General features: G+C 46.3%; 1 protein-coding gene across 1 annotated transcript; it reads left to right on the top strand.

Annotated features, from left to right (window-relative positions):
- Positions 1 to 388: 388 nt before the first annotated feature.
- Positions 389 to 3150, top strand: KLF2 (KLF transcription factor 2). Its single transcript, XM_006122452.4, has 3 exons — positions 389 to 538; positions 802 to 1708; positions 2247 to 3150. Exons 1-3 carry the CDS (start codon positions 464 to 466, stop codon positions 2420 to 2422), a joined length of 1158 nt encoding a protein of 385 aa, XP_006122514.1. The 5' UTR covers positions 389 to 463; the 3' UTR covers positions 2423 to 3150.
- Positions 3151 to 19762: the final 16612 nt, after the last annotated feature.

The raw sequence follows: 19762 nt of genomic DNA, 5'->3' as shown, positions 1-19762 counted from the left end.
GCCACCCAGGAATACCTGAACTCCCCCCCCCCCACGCTCCTGTCCCCCGGCAGCCTTGGACCCCCCCACTCCTGCCCGGGGTGTCCCCGGCCGGCGGCTCCCCTTGCTCCGGCGCCCCCGGGGGGACGGGACTGAACTGGGGCCCCTCGGAGCCGGGACACGGGCGCGCTCGGGTGCCCGGCCGGGAAGGGCCCCGGGGCGCTCGGCGGCGGCCCCGGCGGGGGGAGCCAGGGCCCGGGAGCCCCGCGCTCCGCCCCGCGCAGGCTGGAGCCGCCGCTGCCGCTGCCTCCTTTTATAGCGCGGCTAAATTTAGGCTGCGCCCGGCTCGCTCCCTCCCGCCCCGTCCGGGACGCGTTTCCTCCGCTCCTGCAATTGGCTTGCGGGCTCGGCCGGCCCGGGCTATAAGGCAGGGCGGGCCCGGAGCCGCCAGCCTACAGCCCCGGAGCAGCGCAGCGAGCCGAGCATGGCGCTGAGCGACACTGCCCTGCCCTCCTTCGCCACCTTCGCCAGCCCCTGCCGGGAGAAAACTTTCCACGGTGTGAGTGTCGCCGCGCGCCGGCCAGCTGGGCACGTTCCCGGGGGGGGACCCGGGGGCGCCCCCTACTCCTGCCAAGGGACAGGGGGTGTTCGCAGGGGGCTGTGCCGGGCTGCCCGTGCCTCGCGGGGCACGCACCCTGGGGTCCCAGCCTTGGCTGAGTGGCGGAGCCAAGCCCAGCCCGGAGCAGGGGGGCTGGCGCTGCCCATTGGGGGGAGACCTGGGCCCTCTTCCCCCGAGCGCTAATCTCTGCTTTGCTTTCTCAGAGGTGGAAGTGTGACCCCGGGGACAAGCCCCCTGCCAGCAGCTGCACCATGCCAGAGCTGAGGCCGGGACTGGGCAGCAAAGAGGATGAAGATCTCAACAACGTTTTGGATTTTATCCTTTCCATGGGCAATGACAACTTTAGCCAGAGCTCACCTAGTGGGGACTATCCCTCGGCACAGACGGAACCCAGCAGCTTCTACCAGACAAATCCATCATCTGGATGCTACAATTCCCTGGAACAGAGCAATCCCCCACCCTACAACTCCAGCCTCATGCCAGAGATGATCAGGTCGGAGATGGACTCAAACTTCTGCCTCCCCAACAGTGTCCAGGGTCGATTCTTTGTGACGTCCAGCTTCGGGAGCCCACACTTTGTGGACCACATTAAGCCAGAACCTGACATGGACAGTTATGGGCCTGTCATGGGCCTCGTCCCTCAGACGTGTCCTAAGATCAAGCAAGAAGGCAGTGCAACCTGCATGATGGGCTATGAGCACCCTAGGATGGCCAGCTCACCCCAGATCCCTGGCACAGAGACACCCCCTCTGAGCCCTGATGACCTAATGGTGACTGACTGCCAAGCACAGATGATTTGCCCCTCATCAATGTCATTCCAGCAGAACTATCACCCTGCCACAGGCTTCCACCATCACCAGACCCACTTCCAGTACCAGAGTGCCTCTCAGTTTGGCTTGTTTGAGAACAGCCTGCCCTTGCAACCCTCAGCTCCAAGAGGCATGCTAACGCCTCCTTCCTCTCCCTTGGAGTTGATAGATTCCAAGCCCAAAAGAGGGCGACGATCCTGGCCCAGGAAGAGGACAGCCACACACACATGCACCTATGCAGGCTGTGGGAAAACCTATACCAAGAGCTCGCATTTGAAGGCCCACCTTAGAACACACACAGGTAAATACAGCACAGTGCTTGGCTATGTGGGGCATCCATGGGGTTTGCCATGTCTGGGTACTAAGAAACCCGCTGCTGCAGAATTAGATCTAGGAGTAGATTATAACCTGAATTGTGTGAGAAGCTCATTAACCGTACAAAGTCTGTAAGATGCATGCCCAGCAACGGTCTGAGAGGTTAATAACCCTGTTGTGTCTGGGAGCTTTCTGCATGTGTTTTTGCTAAAAATTTTCCACCCTTACCAAAGCGATACTTCCAACAATGGCCTGCCAATCACCCCAAAACAAGAGCAAACCCGCACAACCCTCCTCCAAGCAGAGAACTTCCTCTGCGCAGAGAAGGGAGAAGCATTGCTACTGCAATTTCTCCTGAGAGGCACTTTGATGCTACAGGGCTGGGCACCAATAGCAGATACTAAGAGAAATGTTAGGAATTCCCTGAGACCCAGTGAGGCTGCATACAACCCTTCTAGTGTTAGAGAGCTGCCTTTATGTGGGAGGAATTCACTGAGTCATGGTCTGTCTGATTTTTCCAACAGGTGAGAAACCTTATCACTGTAACTGGGAAGGCTGCGGCTGGAAGTTTGCTCGCTCTGATGAACTGACACGTCACTATCGCAAGCACACTGGCCACCGGCCCTTCCAGTGCCATCTCTGTGACAGGGCTTTCTCTAGGTCAGACCACCTGGCTCTGCATATGAAAAGGCACATGTAGCTATAGAGACTGTACTGCACAAGAGACATTATTTAACTGGTCAGGCGCAGAATCATTCAGAAAGCTGTAGCTGGTACTACTTAGAGGAAAGAAAGCTCTAGCCATGGATGCTAAAGAAGAATTTGACTCAAGGAGGTTTAGCCTGTCATCTCCTGAAGAGACTTTAAAGGAACTGTATCAGTGTCACTGGCTGCTCCACTCAGGAGATTGTGGTTTATTTATAGAGCTTCTGTGAAGGGTAAACTCGACAAGACTCCATACAGATTGTATAGAAGCTGTAAATACTGTAGCTCTGATTGTAATTGCCTAAGACATAAGCTTTATAAGACAATGTTTGTATGGAAACTGCCTGAAGTCAACCCTAGATGGGATTAAATGAATGTTACTGTTGATGTTATTTTAGATTTCAGTTCCAGGCATGGCTAAGAGAAACACTCTGTTAGACGATTTGTTTCATTGGTGCAATAATATTCTTGTTTGCCATGATCTACACTAGAAGTACAGGGCTTGATGTCTTGTAAAAAAACCCCAAAACCTCTTTTACTGATTTTTTTTATATATTGTAAATAATTTAATACATTGAAAAATATTGTAATGTATTATGTAAATAAGACAAATAGGCATTTTGCCTATTTCTGTTTTTATACAAAAGTAGCATTTTTTTAATGTTTGAAAACATTTCTCCCTTTTTAATAAAATAAATGTTTAAGTGATGTGATCACACTTTACACCCTCATGTGAGAGCCTGTCATTATCCTTCCCAACAGCTGGATCAACAGCCTCCTGGAAATGTTTTAAACAACAAAATATAGAAGGACATTTAAAAAATAGCAAGTTGCTTCCAAAAACAGGGCAAAATTAGGTGTAAAACTCATGCTCAGTTATATTTGAACTATATAAAATTCAGTGTTATACCACACAGGGAAGTGTTTCACATTCAAAATGTAATTCCTAAAAATGATTGTTAGGTTCAAAAGTAAGCAACACTGTAATTTGTCTCATTTCTAGTTTATGCTGGACTATTTTAATAGTATCCTTAATGTTTTCCAGATGTAGTCACAGTTTTGCCAGCAGTGTGTGGTTTTTACTATAAATTTAAACACTACACTTTTGTAATTATGGGGGCTTATTTTAAGGCATCCTTGTATATAAATTATCCTTGCTTTCAAGAACTTAGTGCAAAAATCTGTAGAACAGTAGGCAAAAGTTTAAACATTTTTCATTTAACATGAAAATGTTTTCATTTTAACACAGTTTGGCTAATGTTTCTTTTTAATACATTGTGAAGATGTGCAATGACTACATTATAAAGACGCACAGATTAAGTCTTCTAAAGACATTTTTGATTGGAGGTAGAAAGTCTAGTCAAAAGACCCAATTTCTGTTAACTAATTTCAAACAGAGTATTTCCGTTGTATCAGTGCAAAGTGGGAGTCAGTCCACTGAAACCATTAGGAGTTAGTTTAGCCCTCAAGTGCTGTTTTAAAAAAAAGAAATCAGATCCTGACCCAAATTTTATGTTTATGCACCACTTAGTGTGAAATCCCAGCTCTAAAAAGTAAAAATGAAGGATATCAACTATAATTTTTGACTATTAGAATAAAATTGTAACATGTATTAATTAGTCTAGTATTAGGGGGGAAAATTCCTAAAATGTATACACACAGAAATTTTAGTATAAACAACAGGGTTGAGGGTTTTTTTCTGACTTTACAAGATATACTGCACATGAATGAAATCAACAGAAATGTATTTAAAGTCATTGCAAACAAATATAGTTATTCTTCTGTGAAAGCAAAGTCTGGATTTATTCATGTAGAACAGATGTATTTTGGGCTTCTGATCAGTGACATGGAAGAATGAGTTCCACATTTCACTTTTACAGCTCTTTCAAAGTGAAATTCGAGTTAAAGTTACTTGTTTGCCAGAAACAATTGCTCAATATAATTCCAGAAAGTGCAGATGACTTAAGGATGTTCTAAAATTATCACACCATCATTGCAATAGTTCTAGGTATTTCCTCCTCTTTCCTCATAGGCTAAGATTTCATATCTGAGAGCGTCTGTTGGCATTTATTACGTCCTGAACATAATTTTACAATCAAATCTTAAACTAATCGTTCCCTATTGAACTGTATACTTAAAGAATTTCCCTTTTTAGAATGTTCTCATATATGTTGCAACATAACTAGTTCCTAAGCTACTCCCTTTGTCTCTACCTACTTACAATTTTTGTGCTTTCTTTTATTTCTCATCTTGAACTTGGGACAGCCTCCCAAACAACATTCATAGGGGGTGAAACCCACCCTTTTACAGAAGTGGTACAAGAAGCCTTGTTCTACACATGTAGATTCTGTGCAGGGCCTGAGAAGCAATATCAGCGGCTCCCTCTGACCAAGTTGCTTGTGTACTATGGCTATGCCTACTGTTACTGTTTATGGAGAGAAGCACTGCTCTCTTCCGGCTGTGGATTTCCCATCTCACTAGCCCTCTTTCAGTTCTACCCACATACCTCGTTGCGAGTCCCTGGAGAGCTCTATGCCATGGCATATGTGGAAAGGGGTTCAATATAGCCACGAAGAAGCCATCTGATATGCTATTTAAAAGTGAAGTGTTCAAAATGTTTTGAGTTTTCGTTTTGCTGTAAGCAAATGTTAAAGTGTACAAAGCCGTCCTGCAGCATACACACGCCTCTGCAAAGTAGGAGCCAACTAAACAGTAACAAAGCCCGGTGGACACTATTTTGAACTGACAGTTGCCATCAGTGTTCCCCGTAAGCTGAGCACTTGGGCAGCCAGGAGAGATTAAAATGCCACTCAGCTGATTAGCAGAGCTGGTGGTGCACAGCTGCACATGCCTTGATGCATAAAAAATGTATTCTGCACAAGGAGGGAAGAAATTAGAGAGAACACTGGTTGCCAACTGTGACAGTTTCTGAGTGTTCTTTACTGAAGGTCCCTGTGTCTCAAGATATTCCCTCAATAGAGAGCAGTGTTACTTTTACTCCCTTCAACTTTATGTTAAGACTAACAGACAATCCTTACATGATAGCAAAGTTTTAAATGGGTGCATCCATGGAGGTGCATTTAGTAGTCGTGTCTACTAAAAGAGAGCACAGCAATTGTGTTCTTTGCCCTATGAGTCATTTGAGCCACCAAGTCTTTCTTCAGTTATTTTAGCACGAATGCACCTTACACCATCCCTATAACAGCATAGTCATGTCCTATTTCTTCAAGTAATGTTCTTGGTCATGAGTACTACTGGATTCCAAGGGTCCTGGCTGGATGGGGGGAGGAGGGGAAGACCCCCTGCTGCTAACAATGCAGGAGAGAGTTAATTCTTCTCCCACAGCCCCACCACATGCCAATGTCGGCATTCACCTACTTTAACATAAGTATAAATACATAAATAAAAATCCGTCTGTGTCAAACCTGCTAAGAGGAAACGAAGTCCGTTGTAAACAAGATTTTCACACGCACTTTTAAAAGATACCACAATGATGAGTGCACTATAAATGCAAGAAAGATCAATAGATTAGATAAAGCATGCTTAGAAACAAACAGATCCAGCACAATGTCCCAAGTCAAAGTTCGTTGTTAGCATTTCTGAATGAGACATTTTCCAGTGCAGTTACTGTTATATAGTTCAGTTTCAGCCCGCAATGTTTTCAACTTGAGTGAAACAGTCTCCTCTCACCTGTTAACAGGCATTTCTGAAGTTAAAACTGCATGCTGTGAGCTCAGAATTGAGCAAATACTGTCCTAGCCTCAAAGTCTGTTGCTGCTGAAACAACAAGAGCAAAACCTGTGTCCTGCCAGCCAGAGAAGCCATTACTGCAGCCCTCCAATCCTTCCAGCACTAAAGTGAAAACAATTATCCCAGAGGGAAAACAATTTAAAATCAAGATTCCAAAGGCTAGAGTAGAAACCTGAAAAGATGCTCTTCCAGCTTGTGCTGAAGGAATCTGGAGAAGTTTTTGCATCCTAAAACAAAGGAGAGTTTCTAACAATCATGAAACTTTGGGGCACTTATTCAGACTTTAGCTAACCCCAATGTAATTAAGGGGTTATTAGTAATTGTATATTCTTCCTTACTTTTAGTAATTTACAAACTGGATGTAAAAATTTGTCCCAGACTGAAATTCGATCTCTAGCCATAATCAGCACCAAAAAAAAGTTTTCAAATTTAAAATAAAATAAGTGGTACATTTTGTGGTTGCCACAACTATTTTGTGCACCAATTACATGCAACAAGGAGGCATTTCTTAAATAATGTTGTCTAAGACAGAGTCCCTGACTTGTAAAATTTACAGCACCATGATAGTAACTTGGAAGGGAGGGGGGCATTTGCCAAGTGTGTCTAATCTAAAGCCTATTAAAGCTAATGAAAATACTCCCTCTGACTTAAGGGAGCTTGGATCAAGCCCTAAATTAGCATCTCAGCTGGGCTTCTGCTGCAGCCCTTCAAGTTCCCAGCTTCCTTTGAGGCAGTGGATCTCTGCCTTTTCTATATCAGGGTCTCCACTTTACATCTACCATTTCCATTTAGCGATATGGGAAGGTAACGGTGGCTGCAGCCCCCTCCATGAAAGTCTCTGCATTAGGAATCATAGAATCCTAGGGCTGAAAGAGACCTCAGGAAGACATTGAGTCCAAAGCCTGCCCAAAGCTGGACCAACCTCAACTAAATCATCCCAGCCAGGGCTTTGTCAAGCCTGGACTAAAAAACCTCCAGGGATGGAGATTCCACCACCTCCATAGGGAACCCATCCCAGTGCTTCCCCACCCTCCTAGGCTACGTCTATACTGGCATTATTTAGCGCAAATACTCTGTAACGCAAGAGTTTTTGTGTTAGAGTATTTGCGCAAGAGAGCGTCTACACTGGCATGTGCCTTTGCGCAAGAGATGTGCTTTTGCGCAAAAGCATCCATGCCAGTGTAGATGCTCTCTTGCGCAAGAAAGCTCCGATGGCCATTTTAGCCATCAGGTTTTCTTGCACAAGAAATTAATGTTGCCTGTCTACACTGGTCTCTTGCGCAAGAGGGCTTATCCCTGAGCAGAAGCGTCAGAGTATTTGCGCAAGAAGCACTGATTTCACACATTAGAATGTCAGTGTTCTTGCCCAAGTACTTGTGGCCATTGTAGACAGGTGGCAAGATTTTGCGCAAATGTGACTGCATTTGCGCAAAATCTTGCCAATGTAGACACAGCCCATGTGAAATAGTTTTTCCTAATATCCAACCTAAAAACCCCACTGCAACTTGAGACCACTCCAGTTGGAGATACCCTTTTTTCATAAGCCCTGAAAAGGAGGATGCAGCTTAGAAATAAATTGGACACAATTTAAAATGTATCTCCATAGGTCTAAAGGCTACTGGCTCAACCTGGCAAGGAGTGGACTTTCCACAAATTCCCATGATCTTCTTATCCAAAACAACCAACTCCCTGACAGGTGCTCCTACCAAAAGTTGTCCCCCTGCGTATGTGTGGGGGAGGGCATCCATATTGCCTTCTTCCTCATCCTGTGGTGTCTTTAGGGAATGGTGGCAGGCCCATTCCCAGCAAATCTTTCCCCCATTTTATTCTTCAGAAGACATGACAGGCTTGTTTGTTTACTTCAATCTATCACCAGGACAGGTCTTAAGAGCTTCTCCCCTTTCTTTCTCTTTTAGATATTCCCCATATGCCCTTGCACATGTGGCTTTCTTGCTCAGAGCTTCAGCATGGGTAACAGTAATCCACATACTCAGGACTAATGACCCCTCCCCCATAACAGGGCACTAACCACTGGAATCTGAATGAAATGAAACGTCTTCACAGCCCTCCCATATCACACGTTGATTGCTGTTTGTAGACCCTTTTGCCATAGCAGTGATGCTAACTTTGGACATGTGGCCCTTCTCACCCACCCTTCTTCCTTGTATCCATGCACTGCTTTATCCCATGGCACCAAGAATCCTTCTGCATATATTTCCCTTGAGCTGTGTCTATATTGGTGTGATCTCACGCCAAAGCGGCCGCTTTTGCGCAAAAACATGCTGCCTATCTACACTGTCGGGAAGTTCTTGCGCAAGAACACTGACGTTCTAATGTATGAAATCAGGGCTTCTTGCACAAGAACTATGATGCTCCCGCTCAGGAATAAACCCTCTTGCACAACTGTTCTTGTGCAAGAGGCCAGTGTAGACAGGCAACATGAATTTCTTGTACAAGAAAGCCCTATGGCTAAAATGGCCATCGGAGCTTTCTTGTGCGAGAGAGCGTCTACACTGGCATGGATGCTCTTGCGCAAAAGCACATCCCTTGCGCAAAGGCACATGCCAGTGTAGACGCTCTCTTGCGCAAACACTTTAATGCAAGAACTCTTGCGTTAAAAGAGTATTTGCGCAAGATCATGCCAATGTAGACATAGCCTTGATGAATAGGTCAGATGAAATGGGCTGGCCCCAACTCACTCGTTACAACATTTTCATAGAAGGGGTTGTATTTCTAGCGACTGTTCCCTGCATGCTCTCATTGCACTGTATCTGCTGTTCTCTGGTCTTCCCAGAGATTCTGGGACAGGGGCGTAGCTGAGGCATGGAGGAAAGGGAGCAGGAGCAGACATCCCTCCCATCTATGCTGAGCAATAACCCTTAATAGCAGGAGGAAAATACATGGGACACTGCCTTGGCCTTCACCAGGCCCGTGAGCACCAAGGACTGGTGTTTCACATCTAACCACCCCCGTGGCCTTCAGCCTGATACAATCCTCGGAGAATTCTGTATTTTTATTCTGTCTCCAACTGTAACAAACGCAGAAGTCCCACAGATTAAGAACAGTACTACAAAGGAGTAAATACACTTCCTGGTTTCTCCACTAGGGCTATGCTATACAAAATTGGGACGGTGGTAAAAAAAAAAAGGGCTTCTGACAGCCTCTCCTGGGTGGTATGCAATAATGTTGGCCAAAGGTGTGTCGCGTGCCTGACGATGGATTTGTCTGCTCACAGCATCCTCAGTTTGAAGTGCAGAGAGGTTGGGGGCGGAGATTTATCCTAAAAAAACATGCAGCAGGAAACAGGTTTGATTTAATCTCTTGTGGTCTGAGTTTCAGCCACAGTAATTTGCTCTAACAGTATTTTATGTTGCGTGTCCAGCTTTGCAGAAAAAAGACGGAGTGTTCATTTACAGCATCTCTCCACCTGCTGTGGCATTGGGGCCAGTTGAGGCTTTAGGCAGTCTACAGATTTGTTTACCATTGATTTTTGGTGCCTATTGCTTATCTTATAAATTAAAAAAGTGCTCAGGAACTCGCACACCCGAAGCCTTTCACTCGTCTGCTCTGGTAACTACCCTCCCAATCCCTCATATTATATTTGACCAAAAGAGACTTTTACACAGAAAGCTAGTGGCACAGACACGTTCTGCAGTTAATTAAAGTTGTGAGCATCCCTTGAATCAGCATCCCCTTCCATTGTGAGAATTTGGAGGTTGCTTATTGGCAGCTCAAAATAAAGTGATTGGATATTAATTTAATAGTGTACTTATCTAACACGGCATAAAAAGTATACAAATATTACAACTTTCTGGTCCGACAATTCCCTTCCCACCTCCCTCAGCAGGCTGCATTGTAAAGGGAAGGAAGAGATGGTGCAGAAAAAGCAAAGTTTTATTTCATTGTGAGGCTTTCACTGCAGCCTAGTTCAGTGACCCACTTCAGAGTCAAGATGACTGCCTAGAGCTTCTTCCTTCAATAGCTAGTTTTTGTCATGGTTCCCCCAGGAAACTAATCCTATAGCTCTGTTGGAAAAACTTTTGGCTGTGTCTCTTCATGCCCTTTCAGACATTTTCCCATTTACTCTCCTTTGCAATCTTTCAGCTGAAGAAGTCCCAGCAGTTGTGCAGTGTGGGGTATTTGGCTTAGTAAGACTAGCTGTAGCTCCCTATGCTCTCTCTCTCTCCCCCTACTTCTAGCCAAGAGGTCACCAACCAGTTGATCGGGATCTACGGGTCGATCTTGGAGCCTCTGACAGGTGACCCTGACTGGTTTGGTCAAGGGGCTATCAAGTGCCAGCACTTCAGCTTCCCCTCCCCCTACTGCTGTGCATCTCCTGCCCTTTGCCTTGGAGCTGCCCCTCCCCCTCGCAGCCTCCTGCTTCCTGTGCAGAGCAGGAGAGGTAGAGGAGGAGCACTGATGTCAAGGTGCCCCCTCCCACTCTGTATCCTTTCTCCACAGAGAAATGCCATCCCAGAACCTGCATCTAGAACCCCCTCTGCTACCCCAACCCCTGCCCCAAGCTCAGCTCAGATTCCCGCTCACACTCCAAATCCCTTACTCCACGACCAGCGCCTGCATCCCAACCCTCAGCTCCAGACTGATGAAAGTGAGGGAGGATGGGCAAGAGAGGGAGGATGGAGTGAGCAGGAGTGGGGCCTTGCAGGAGGGGGAGCAAGGGTATTTATATTTGAGGTAGATATTGGATTGCACTTAAATTCAGTAAGTGATCTTGTGCTCAAAAAGGTTGTAGATCACTGTTCTAGCCTAAGGCCTGGTCTACACTAATATAGGTCAAACTTAGCCACTTTAGGTCAATTTTCTAAACAATGAGTCACACATCACCCAGCCTGTTACATCTAGGGTTACCAGGTAGACCCGCCAAAAAAACGGACACACTTGATCATGGGCGGGGGAGGACTGGCCAGGAGGGGGGCCAGGCTGGCCGGGAGGGGAGCAGGATGGGAAGCAGAGCTGTCGGAGGCGGGGGTAGGGGCTGGGAGCCACTCCCCCCACCTGGCTTCTGCTCACAACCAGAGGCTCCCAACTGGGAGGTGAGGCCACGATTAGCGCAGGGAACCTCTGGTTGTGTGCAGAAGCCGGGCAGAGGGAGTGGCTGGGAGTCCCCCGGCTTTTGCACACGACCAGAGGCTCCTAGCGCCAATTGTAGCCTTGCCTCTTAGTCACTCCTCCACCCCCGCCAGGGTTCTGTCTGGCACCCAGCCGGGAATTCAGAAAATACCAGACATTGCACATGTTTGGTATTTTCTGAATTTTTCTACTGGACAGAAGGAGACTGAGCAATCCATCTGCCGTCCGGACCTGGAATCTTGAGAGGTTTGCTGCTTACCGGGAGCTCACATTCAGGATGTGACTGAGAGGCTTACCAAATTGATCAAACCTTTGGATCGCTACCCCTTCCTGCTTCTCCACATGGGAACTAACAATACAGCCAAGAATGACCTTGAGTGGGTTACTACGGATTATGTAACGCTGGGAAGAAGGATCCAAGAATTCGGAGTGCAAGTGGTGTTCTCGTCCATCCTCCCCATTGAAGGGAAGAGATCGTCGAATTAAGGATGTAAATGCGTGGTAGCGCAGGTGGTGTCGCAGAAAGGGCTTTGGTTTCTTCAACCATGGGACTCTGTTCCGGGCACAAGGATTGTTAGGAAGAGATGGGATCCACCAAACGAAGAGATGAGGGAGCATCTTCGCGGGCAGGCTTGCAAACCTAGTGAGGAGGGCTTTAAACTAGGTTCGTCGGGGGATGGTAACCAAAACCCTGAGAGGAGTGGGGAAGTCGGATACCGGGAAGAAATGCAGAGAGGAACGAGCAAAATAGGAGGACCCCTGATACGAATGGAGAAGATAGGGAGATCAACTGGTTACCTGAGGTGTTTGTACACTAATGCGAGAAGCTTGGGCAACAAACAGGAAGAACTGGAGGCCCTGGCCCAGTCCAAGAAGTATGATTTAATCGGGATAACAAAGACTTGGTGGGATGGCTCGCATGACTGGAGCACTGTCATGGAAGGGTATAGACTGTTCAGGAAGAACAGGGAGGCGAGGAAAGGAGGAGGAGTTGCACTATATGTAAGACAGCACTATGATTGCTCTGAACTCCAATATAAAGAGGGAGAAAAGCCTGTTGAGAGTCTATGGGTTAAGTTTAAAGGAGCAAACAACAGCAGTGATGTTGTGGTTGGTGTCTGCTACAGGCCACTGAATCAGGTGGTTGAGGTAGATGAGGCTTTCTTCGGACAACTGAGAGAAGCTTCCAGATCCCAGGCCCTGGTTCTCGTGGGGGACTTTAATCACCTTGACATCTGTTGGGAAACCAATATGGCAGTACACAGGCAATCCAGGAAGTTTTTGGAGAATGTTGGGGATAACTTCTTGACACAAGTGCTGAAGGATCCGACCAGGGGCTGTACGCAGCTTGACCTTCTGCTCACAAACAGGGAGGAACTGATAGGGGAAGTAGAGGTGGGTGACAACCTGGGAAGCAGTGATCGTGAGATGGTAGATTTCAGGATCCTGACCAAAGGAAGAAAAGAGATTTAGTAAAATACACACCTTGGACTTCAAAAAAGCAGATTTTGACTCCCTCAGAGACCTGATAGGCAGAATCCCCTGGGATGCTAACATGAAGGGGAAAGAGGTCCAGGACACCTGGCAGTATTTTAAAGAAGCCTTATTGAAGGCACAGAAAGAAACCACCCTGACGCGTAGCAAGAGAGGCAAACATGGTAGGAGACCTGATTGGTTTACAGGGGAAATCCTTGGTGAACTTAAGCACAAAAAGGAAGTTTACAAAAAGTGGATACTTGGACAAATGACCAGGGAGGGGTTTAAATGAATAGCTCGAGAATGCCGGGGGGTTATCAGGAAGGTGAAAGCGCAAATGGAATTGCGACTGGCTAAGGATGAGAAGGATAACAAGAAAGGTTTCTACAGGCATGTTAACAAGAAGAAAGTGACCAGAGAGGGTGTGCGGCCCCTACTGGATGAAGGAGGTAACCTAGTGACAGATGATGTGGGGAAAGCTGAAGTACTCAATGCTTTCTTTGCCTCTGTATTCACGGACAAGGTGGGCTCCCGGTCTAATGTGCTAAGTGACACAAGATGGGATGAAGATGGACAGCCCTTGGTGGGTAAAGAACAGGTTAGGAACTATTTAGAAAAGCTAAACATACACAAATCCATGGGTCTGGACGTAATGCATCTGAGGGTACTGAGGGAGTTGGCAAATGTCATTGAGGAGCCTTTGGCCATTATCTTTGAAAAGTCGTGGAGGTCGGGAGAAATCCCGGATGATTGGAAAAGGGCAAATGTAGTGCCCATCTTCAAAAAAGGGAAGAAGGATGGATCCAGGGAACTATAGGCCGGTCAGTCTTACCTTGGTCCCTGAAAAAATCATAGAAGGGATCCTTAAGGAATCCATTTTGAGGCACTTGGAAGAGAGGAAAGTGATTAGGAATAGTCAGCATGGATTCACAAAGGGAAAGTCGTGCCTGACCAATCTGATTAGCTTCTCTGATGAGGTAACTGGCTCTGTGGATATGGGGAAGTCAGTGGATGTGATATACCTTGACTTTAGAAAGGCTTTTGATACGGACTCCCACAATATTCTTGCCAGCAAGATAAGGGAATGTGGAGTGGATAAATGAACGGTAAGATGGATAGAAAGCTGGCTAGAAGGTCGGGCCCAGCGGGTAGTGATCAATGGCTCGATGTCAGGATGGTGGTCAGTTTCTAGCGGAATGCCCCAAGTTTTGGTTCTAGGACCGATTTTGTTCAATATCTTTATTAATGATCTGGATGAGGGGATTGATTGCACCCTCATCAAGTTTGCGGATGATACTAAGCTAGGGGGAGAGGTAGATACACTTGAGGGCAGAGATAAGGTGTAGAGTGACTTAGACAAATTGGAGGATTGGGCCACAAGAAATCTGATGAGGTTTAACAAGGACAAGTGCAGAGTCCTGCACTTGGGACGGAAGAATCCCAAGCATTGTTACAGGCTGGGGACCAACCAACTAAGTAGTAGTTCTGCAGAAAAGGACCTGGGGGTTACAGTGGATGAGAAGCTGGATATGAGTCAACAGTGTGCCCTTGTAGCCAAGAAGGCTAATGGCATATTAGGCTGCATTAGGAAGAGCATTGCCAGAAGATCCAGAGATGTCATTCCCTTTTATTCGGCTCTGGTGAGGCCACATCTGGAGTATTGTGTCCAGTTCTGAGCCCCCACTACAAAAAGGATGTGGATGCACTGGAGAGGGTCCAGTGGAGGGCAACCAAAATGATTAGAGGGCTGGAGCATATGACCTACGAGGAGAGGCTGAGGGAGTTGGGTTTGTTTAGTCTGCAGAAGAGAAGAGTGAGGGGGGATTTGATAGTAGCCTTCAACTTCCTGAAGGGAGGTTCCAAAGAGGATGGAGAGAGGCTGTTCTCAGTAGTGACAGATGGCAGAACAAAGAGCAATGGTGTCAAGTTGTGGTGGGAGGGGTCCAGGTTGGATATTAGGAAAAACTATTTCACTAGGAGGGTAGTGAAGCACTGGAATGGGTTCCCTAGGGAAGTAGTGGAGTATCCATCCCTAGAGGTGTTTAAGTCTCGGCTTGACAAAGCCCTGGCCAGGTTGATTTAGTTGGGATTGGTCCTGCCTAGAGCAGGGGGCTGGACTTGATGGCCTTCTGAGGTCTCTTTCAGCTCTATGGGTACGTCTACACTTCAAGCCTCTGGCGACAGAGGTAAGTAGATTAGGCTACCAGGCATAGGAAAATGAAGCGGTGATTTAAATAATCGCCGCTTCATTTAAATTTACATGGCTGCCGCGCTGAGCCAATCAGCTGTTTGTCGGCTCAGCGCGGTAGTCTGGACGCTCCGTGGTCGACATCAAAGACATTTGTTGACCTCCAGGTATGCCTCCTGGGAGGTCGACAAATGCCTTTGATGTCGACCACGGAGCGTCCAGACTACCGCGCTGAGCTGACAAACAGCTGATTGGCTCAGCGCGGCAGCCATGTAAATTTAAATGAAGCGGTGATTATTTAAATCACCGCTTCATTTTCCTATGCCTGGTAGTCTAGACGTACCCTATGGTTCTTTGATTCTATACCAGACTATCCAGTAGAAAACCAGACACCTGGCAACCCTAGTTACATCAACTTTAAGGGCTGTTACAGTAGATTTCAGTACTCCTGCTTTACACAAGGAGTAACGGTAAATTCAACCTTGCATTATGGACTTTAGGGTAGACGCAGCACTGTGAAAGCTGATGTTCTTGGCGTCTAGGAGATGTCCCACAATGCCCCCATGTGACGGCTCTGGCCAGCACTTTCAACTCTGCTGCTCTCCAGTGTGCAGGAAATGGCCCAGGAAAGGTTGAATTTAATTTCCTGTTTGGCTAGCATGGCAAGCAGACCTCAGAGCAAGCAGCACTCCTCAGCAACACACCTGACCATGAAAAATGCCCAGGGTTACAAAAGAGCTCCAGCATGGAGTGTGCAGGAAATCCTGAACCTGATTGCTATGTGGGGAGAGGGATCTGTTCAGGCAGAACTACAAAGCAGCAAAAGAAAAGCTGATGCCTATGCCAAGATTGGCCAAGGCTTGGAGGAGAAGGATATGCAAGCAATGCTAGCAATGCTGCATGAAAATAAAGGAACGCAGGCACCAGAAGACAAAGGCGGCAAATGGATGGACTGAATCACTGCTGCAAAAATGCTGCGTCTATGAGCAGCTGCATGGGATTCTAGGGGTGCCCCCAGTACTCCCTCACAGTCGGTGGATTCTCCCAAGAGAACCTTCAGCCAGCCCCAGGCAATGGCAGGGAGGACAATGTGGATGAGGAAGAGGAGAGGAGCAGAGTGGTCAGCAGGTGAGTGGAACATCTGATCTTACCAACAGCCAGGACCTTTTTTTTTAAGCTTTGGAGTTAATCCCCTCCTGCCGACATATTGCTGCTGGACTTTGCTGAGGGGAGGGGAAAGGGCACTTCTAGTGAGTTCACATTTTTAATCATTCTACAAGTGGGTTAAGGCAATTTGATGTGATCTGTGGCATCCATTCTGCCTACACAGTGGGGGCTCCCCTAGAACAGTTACCGTGTCTGAAGACAGAGCAGGAATCCTCCCTGCACACATCTCCATAAAGCTCTCATAGAGGTACCGTTGCATGCTTCTCACCAGGTTTCTGGGGAGGCCTGCCTTATTCCGCTCTCCAGAATAGGGCACCTTCCTATGCCACGTCAGCAGTGAGTGATCTGGCATTATTGCATCACAAGGTCCAGGTTTCTGGCCACATTCAGTCAGCATCCACTCCCCCATCATTCTGTGTGGTTCAGAGAAGACTGATATTGCACATGGCAACCTGGAAGCTCTGTAACGGACGCCATTGGGACCGCGCACCTCCGTTTGTTCATCCACAACAAGGCCTGGTTTGCAGAGTGCGTGAGCCCCTGCCCTGCCGCAGCCCCTGCAAGCTCCTCGACGTTTGTATGAACCTCTCCTGCTGCCATACCTGACCCCTCCCTCTCCTGCAGGCTCCTTGGTGTCCATGTGGACCCTTGTCCTACTGCCACACCTGGACCCCTCCTGCTTGCAGGCTCCTGTGGGAAGGGTAAGTTGCATTCTCCCAGAAAATAGGCGGTGCTGAACACACAGTCATGTTAGCCCCGGCCCTGCAACCATGCACCTCTTTTGCAAACAAAGACACTGGCCTAGCTGCAGGAGCTGCTATTTGCAAGCACCATATCACACATGCTTTCAAAGTTGAAACAAAAGAGCAAGCCCCAACCTGTTCCTTATCATGCCTGCCACTAAAATGAGTCCAGATGCTCCCTTAAGACCTCTGACAGTTGAGAAATGAGGGACAATAGCTTTGTGGAAGCTTGCAATGCCTACCATTTAGCTGGCAATCAAATCAGAATGAGTAAAGATACCATGGGGGCTGCTGCGAACCAAATAGCAAGACCTTGGTGTTGCTTGTTTTTCAGAGCACACAAAAGATATCAAACAGAACTTTTAGTATAATTTAACAGAGATTTAGCAATTCATTAATGGCAATGGAAATTTTACCCAATTGCTTCCCTAGCAGGATTTGCTCCACAAAGCCCAAGAGCAACTGCAGAGTCTTGCTAATCAATTGATTTGCCTCCCCGTTCTTCCTGTTGATGGATGAAAATAAGTCTTGTGCTTTGTGCAGGACACCAATATGAAGTATGCAGGAATAAGAGATCACTTCTCTATCCATTGGAAAAAGGCAGTCAGGACTTTCCATGGTATCTCAAAAAGCAGATGTGCCATATTCCCCTCAACTATGCACCTGTACCTTGACAGTGATGGCTGCTGTACTAATGCCTAAGAGCCATGAGAGAGAACATAGTTCGTGTGGAGGCTCTGTATTTAAATATTCCATCATTGATGTCATTCAGGGGATTGAGGTTCATAATATTTACATGTAACTAGAGCATGTTTAATTGATCTACTTTTTACATGGCTTATTTATTTAATAGGATAAGGCAAAATATGCAAAAATATCTCACCTTAACTGAAATCAGTGGGAACCTCAGCCACTTACTTAGGCTCTTAACTTTGGCCTCCTAAAGGAAAAGGTTGGCTGCAACATTGTAGCTCATTATTTGTTTTCATACTAAAGGGTTTACCTTAAGCTAAAATTTATTTTAAAAGTTCATCACAAATAGCAATATCAGGACAACTCCCCTATCTTTTATCTACCTGCTTCAGCTGTCATTTGTTTGCAAATTAAAACAAGGCATTCTTTGGCTTGACCATAAATCCAATATGTGTAGAGATTGCTGCTGAAGACATTTATCTTTCTAGTGGATTTATGCTTTGATACAGTATCCCTTTAAGTGGACTTCACTGAGTGATCTTGTAATGTTCTTACATTTCAAAGTAGTCCTACAGTGCTTGACCCATCAGGAAACATCTGGAAGAGTAGACTGAGCACCCCACCAGACATTACATTTACCAAGAACCTGTTTTGCCTTGGAGGTTTTCCACAAATTATTTTAGCACCTATGCCTAATGCTTGTTTAAATTACAAGTTATTTTTCATAAGACTGTATTTTAACACACAACCCTCAAAACAAAGGAAGAAGAATATTCTTGCTGCTGAATAGCTTCGGAAGGGCAGCAAATCATTGTTTATTGATCTACAATAGAACCTCAGAGTTACGAATGCCTCAGGAATGGAGACTGGTTGTACCTGTACAATGTTTCTAATTCTGAACAAGATAATATGGCTGTTCTTTATAAAGTTTACAACTGAACACAGACTTAATACTGCTTTGAAACTTTACTGTGCAGAAGAAAAATGCATTTAATCACCTGATTTTAAAGGAAGCAAGCATAGAAACAGTCTTCTTACCTTGTCAATTAAAAAAAATCTTTATTATAGTAGTTTACATTTACCCTGATACTGTGCAGCAATTGCTTTTTTGGGGTAAAGGGATTTTCTAGCCTGATTTGTCTGGTCTTTTCATAACGCTGGTTTTGGTATTGTATCTATAAAAAAAAAAGAAAAGAAGTCAAAGCATTCCTAGAATCACCAAGTCTCTTGTTCCCTGAACAGATTAAACTGAAGCAGGGTGCAGAAACCCCTCCTAAGAGTCAAGGGATTATTCCTTGACTTCTGCAAAGCTTTTGATACGGTCTCCCACAATATTCTTGCCAGCAAGTTAAGGAAATATGGATTGGATAAATGGACTGTAAGGTGGATAGAAAGCTGGCTAGATTGTCGGGCCCAACGGGTAGTGATCAATGGCTCGATGTCTGGTTGGCAGTCAATTTCAAGCGGAGTGCCCCAACGATCGGTTCTAGGGCTGGTTTTATTCAACATCTTCATTAATGACCTGGATTAGAGGATTGATTGCACCCTCAGCAAGTTTGCAGATGACTCTAAGCTAGGGGGAGAGGTAGATACGTTGGAGGGCAGGGATAGGGTCCAGAGCAGTGGTTCCCAATTTTTTCCAGATAGGGGCCCATTTTGACAATTCAGGAATACTTGGTGACACAGGGCAATTCAAAAAATGCTTGAATGATTCCTTAAGAGCCACCTGGGAAGACACCTGGTGACCCTTTTGAAATGTAATGGCGACCCATATTTGGGTCCCGACCCATAGTTTGGGATACCCTGGTCCAGAGTGACCTAGACAGTTTAGAGGGCTGGGCCAAAAGAAATCTGATGAGGTTCAACAAGGACAAGTGTAGAGTCCTGCACTTGGGATGGAAGAATCCCAAACATCGTTACAGGATGGGGACCGAATGGCTAGGCAGCAGTTCAGCAGAAAAGGAGCTGGGGATTACAGCGGATGAGAAGCTGGATATGAGTCAACAGTGCGCCCTTGTAGCCAAGAAGGCTAATGGCATATTACGGTGCATTAGATTTCCAGCAGATCTAGCAAAGTGATTATTCCCCTTTATTCAGCACTAGTGAGGCCATATCTGGAATATTGCCACCAATTCTGGGCCCCCCACTATAGAAAGGACGTGGATGCATTGGAGAGGGTCCAGTGGAGGGCAACCAAAAAGATTAGGGGGCTGGAGCACTTGACCTA

Source organism: Pelodiscus sinensis, chromosome 19 (genome assembly GCF_049634645.1).
Source record: "Pelodiscus sinensis isolate JC-2024 chromosome 19, ASM4963464v1, whole genome shotgun sequence".
In the NCBI taxonomy this organism is placed as follows: Eukaryota; Metazoa; Chordata; order Testudines; family Trionychidae; genus Pelodiscus; species Pelodiscus sinensis.
The sequence above is the reverse complement of the archived record's forward strand: the minus strand, read 5'-3'. Positions and strand labels throughout refer to the sequence as shown.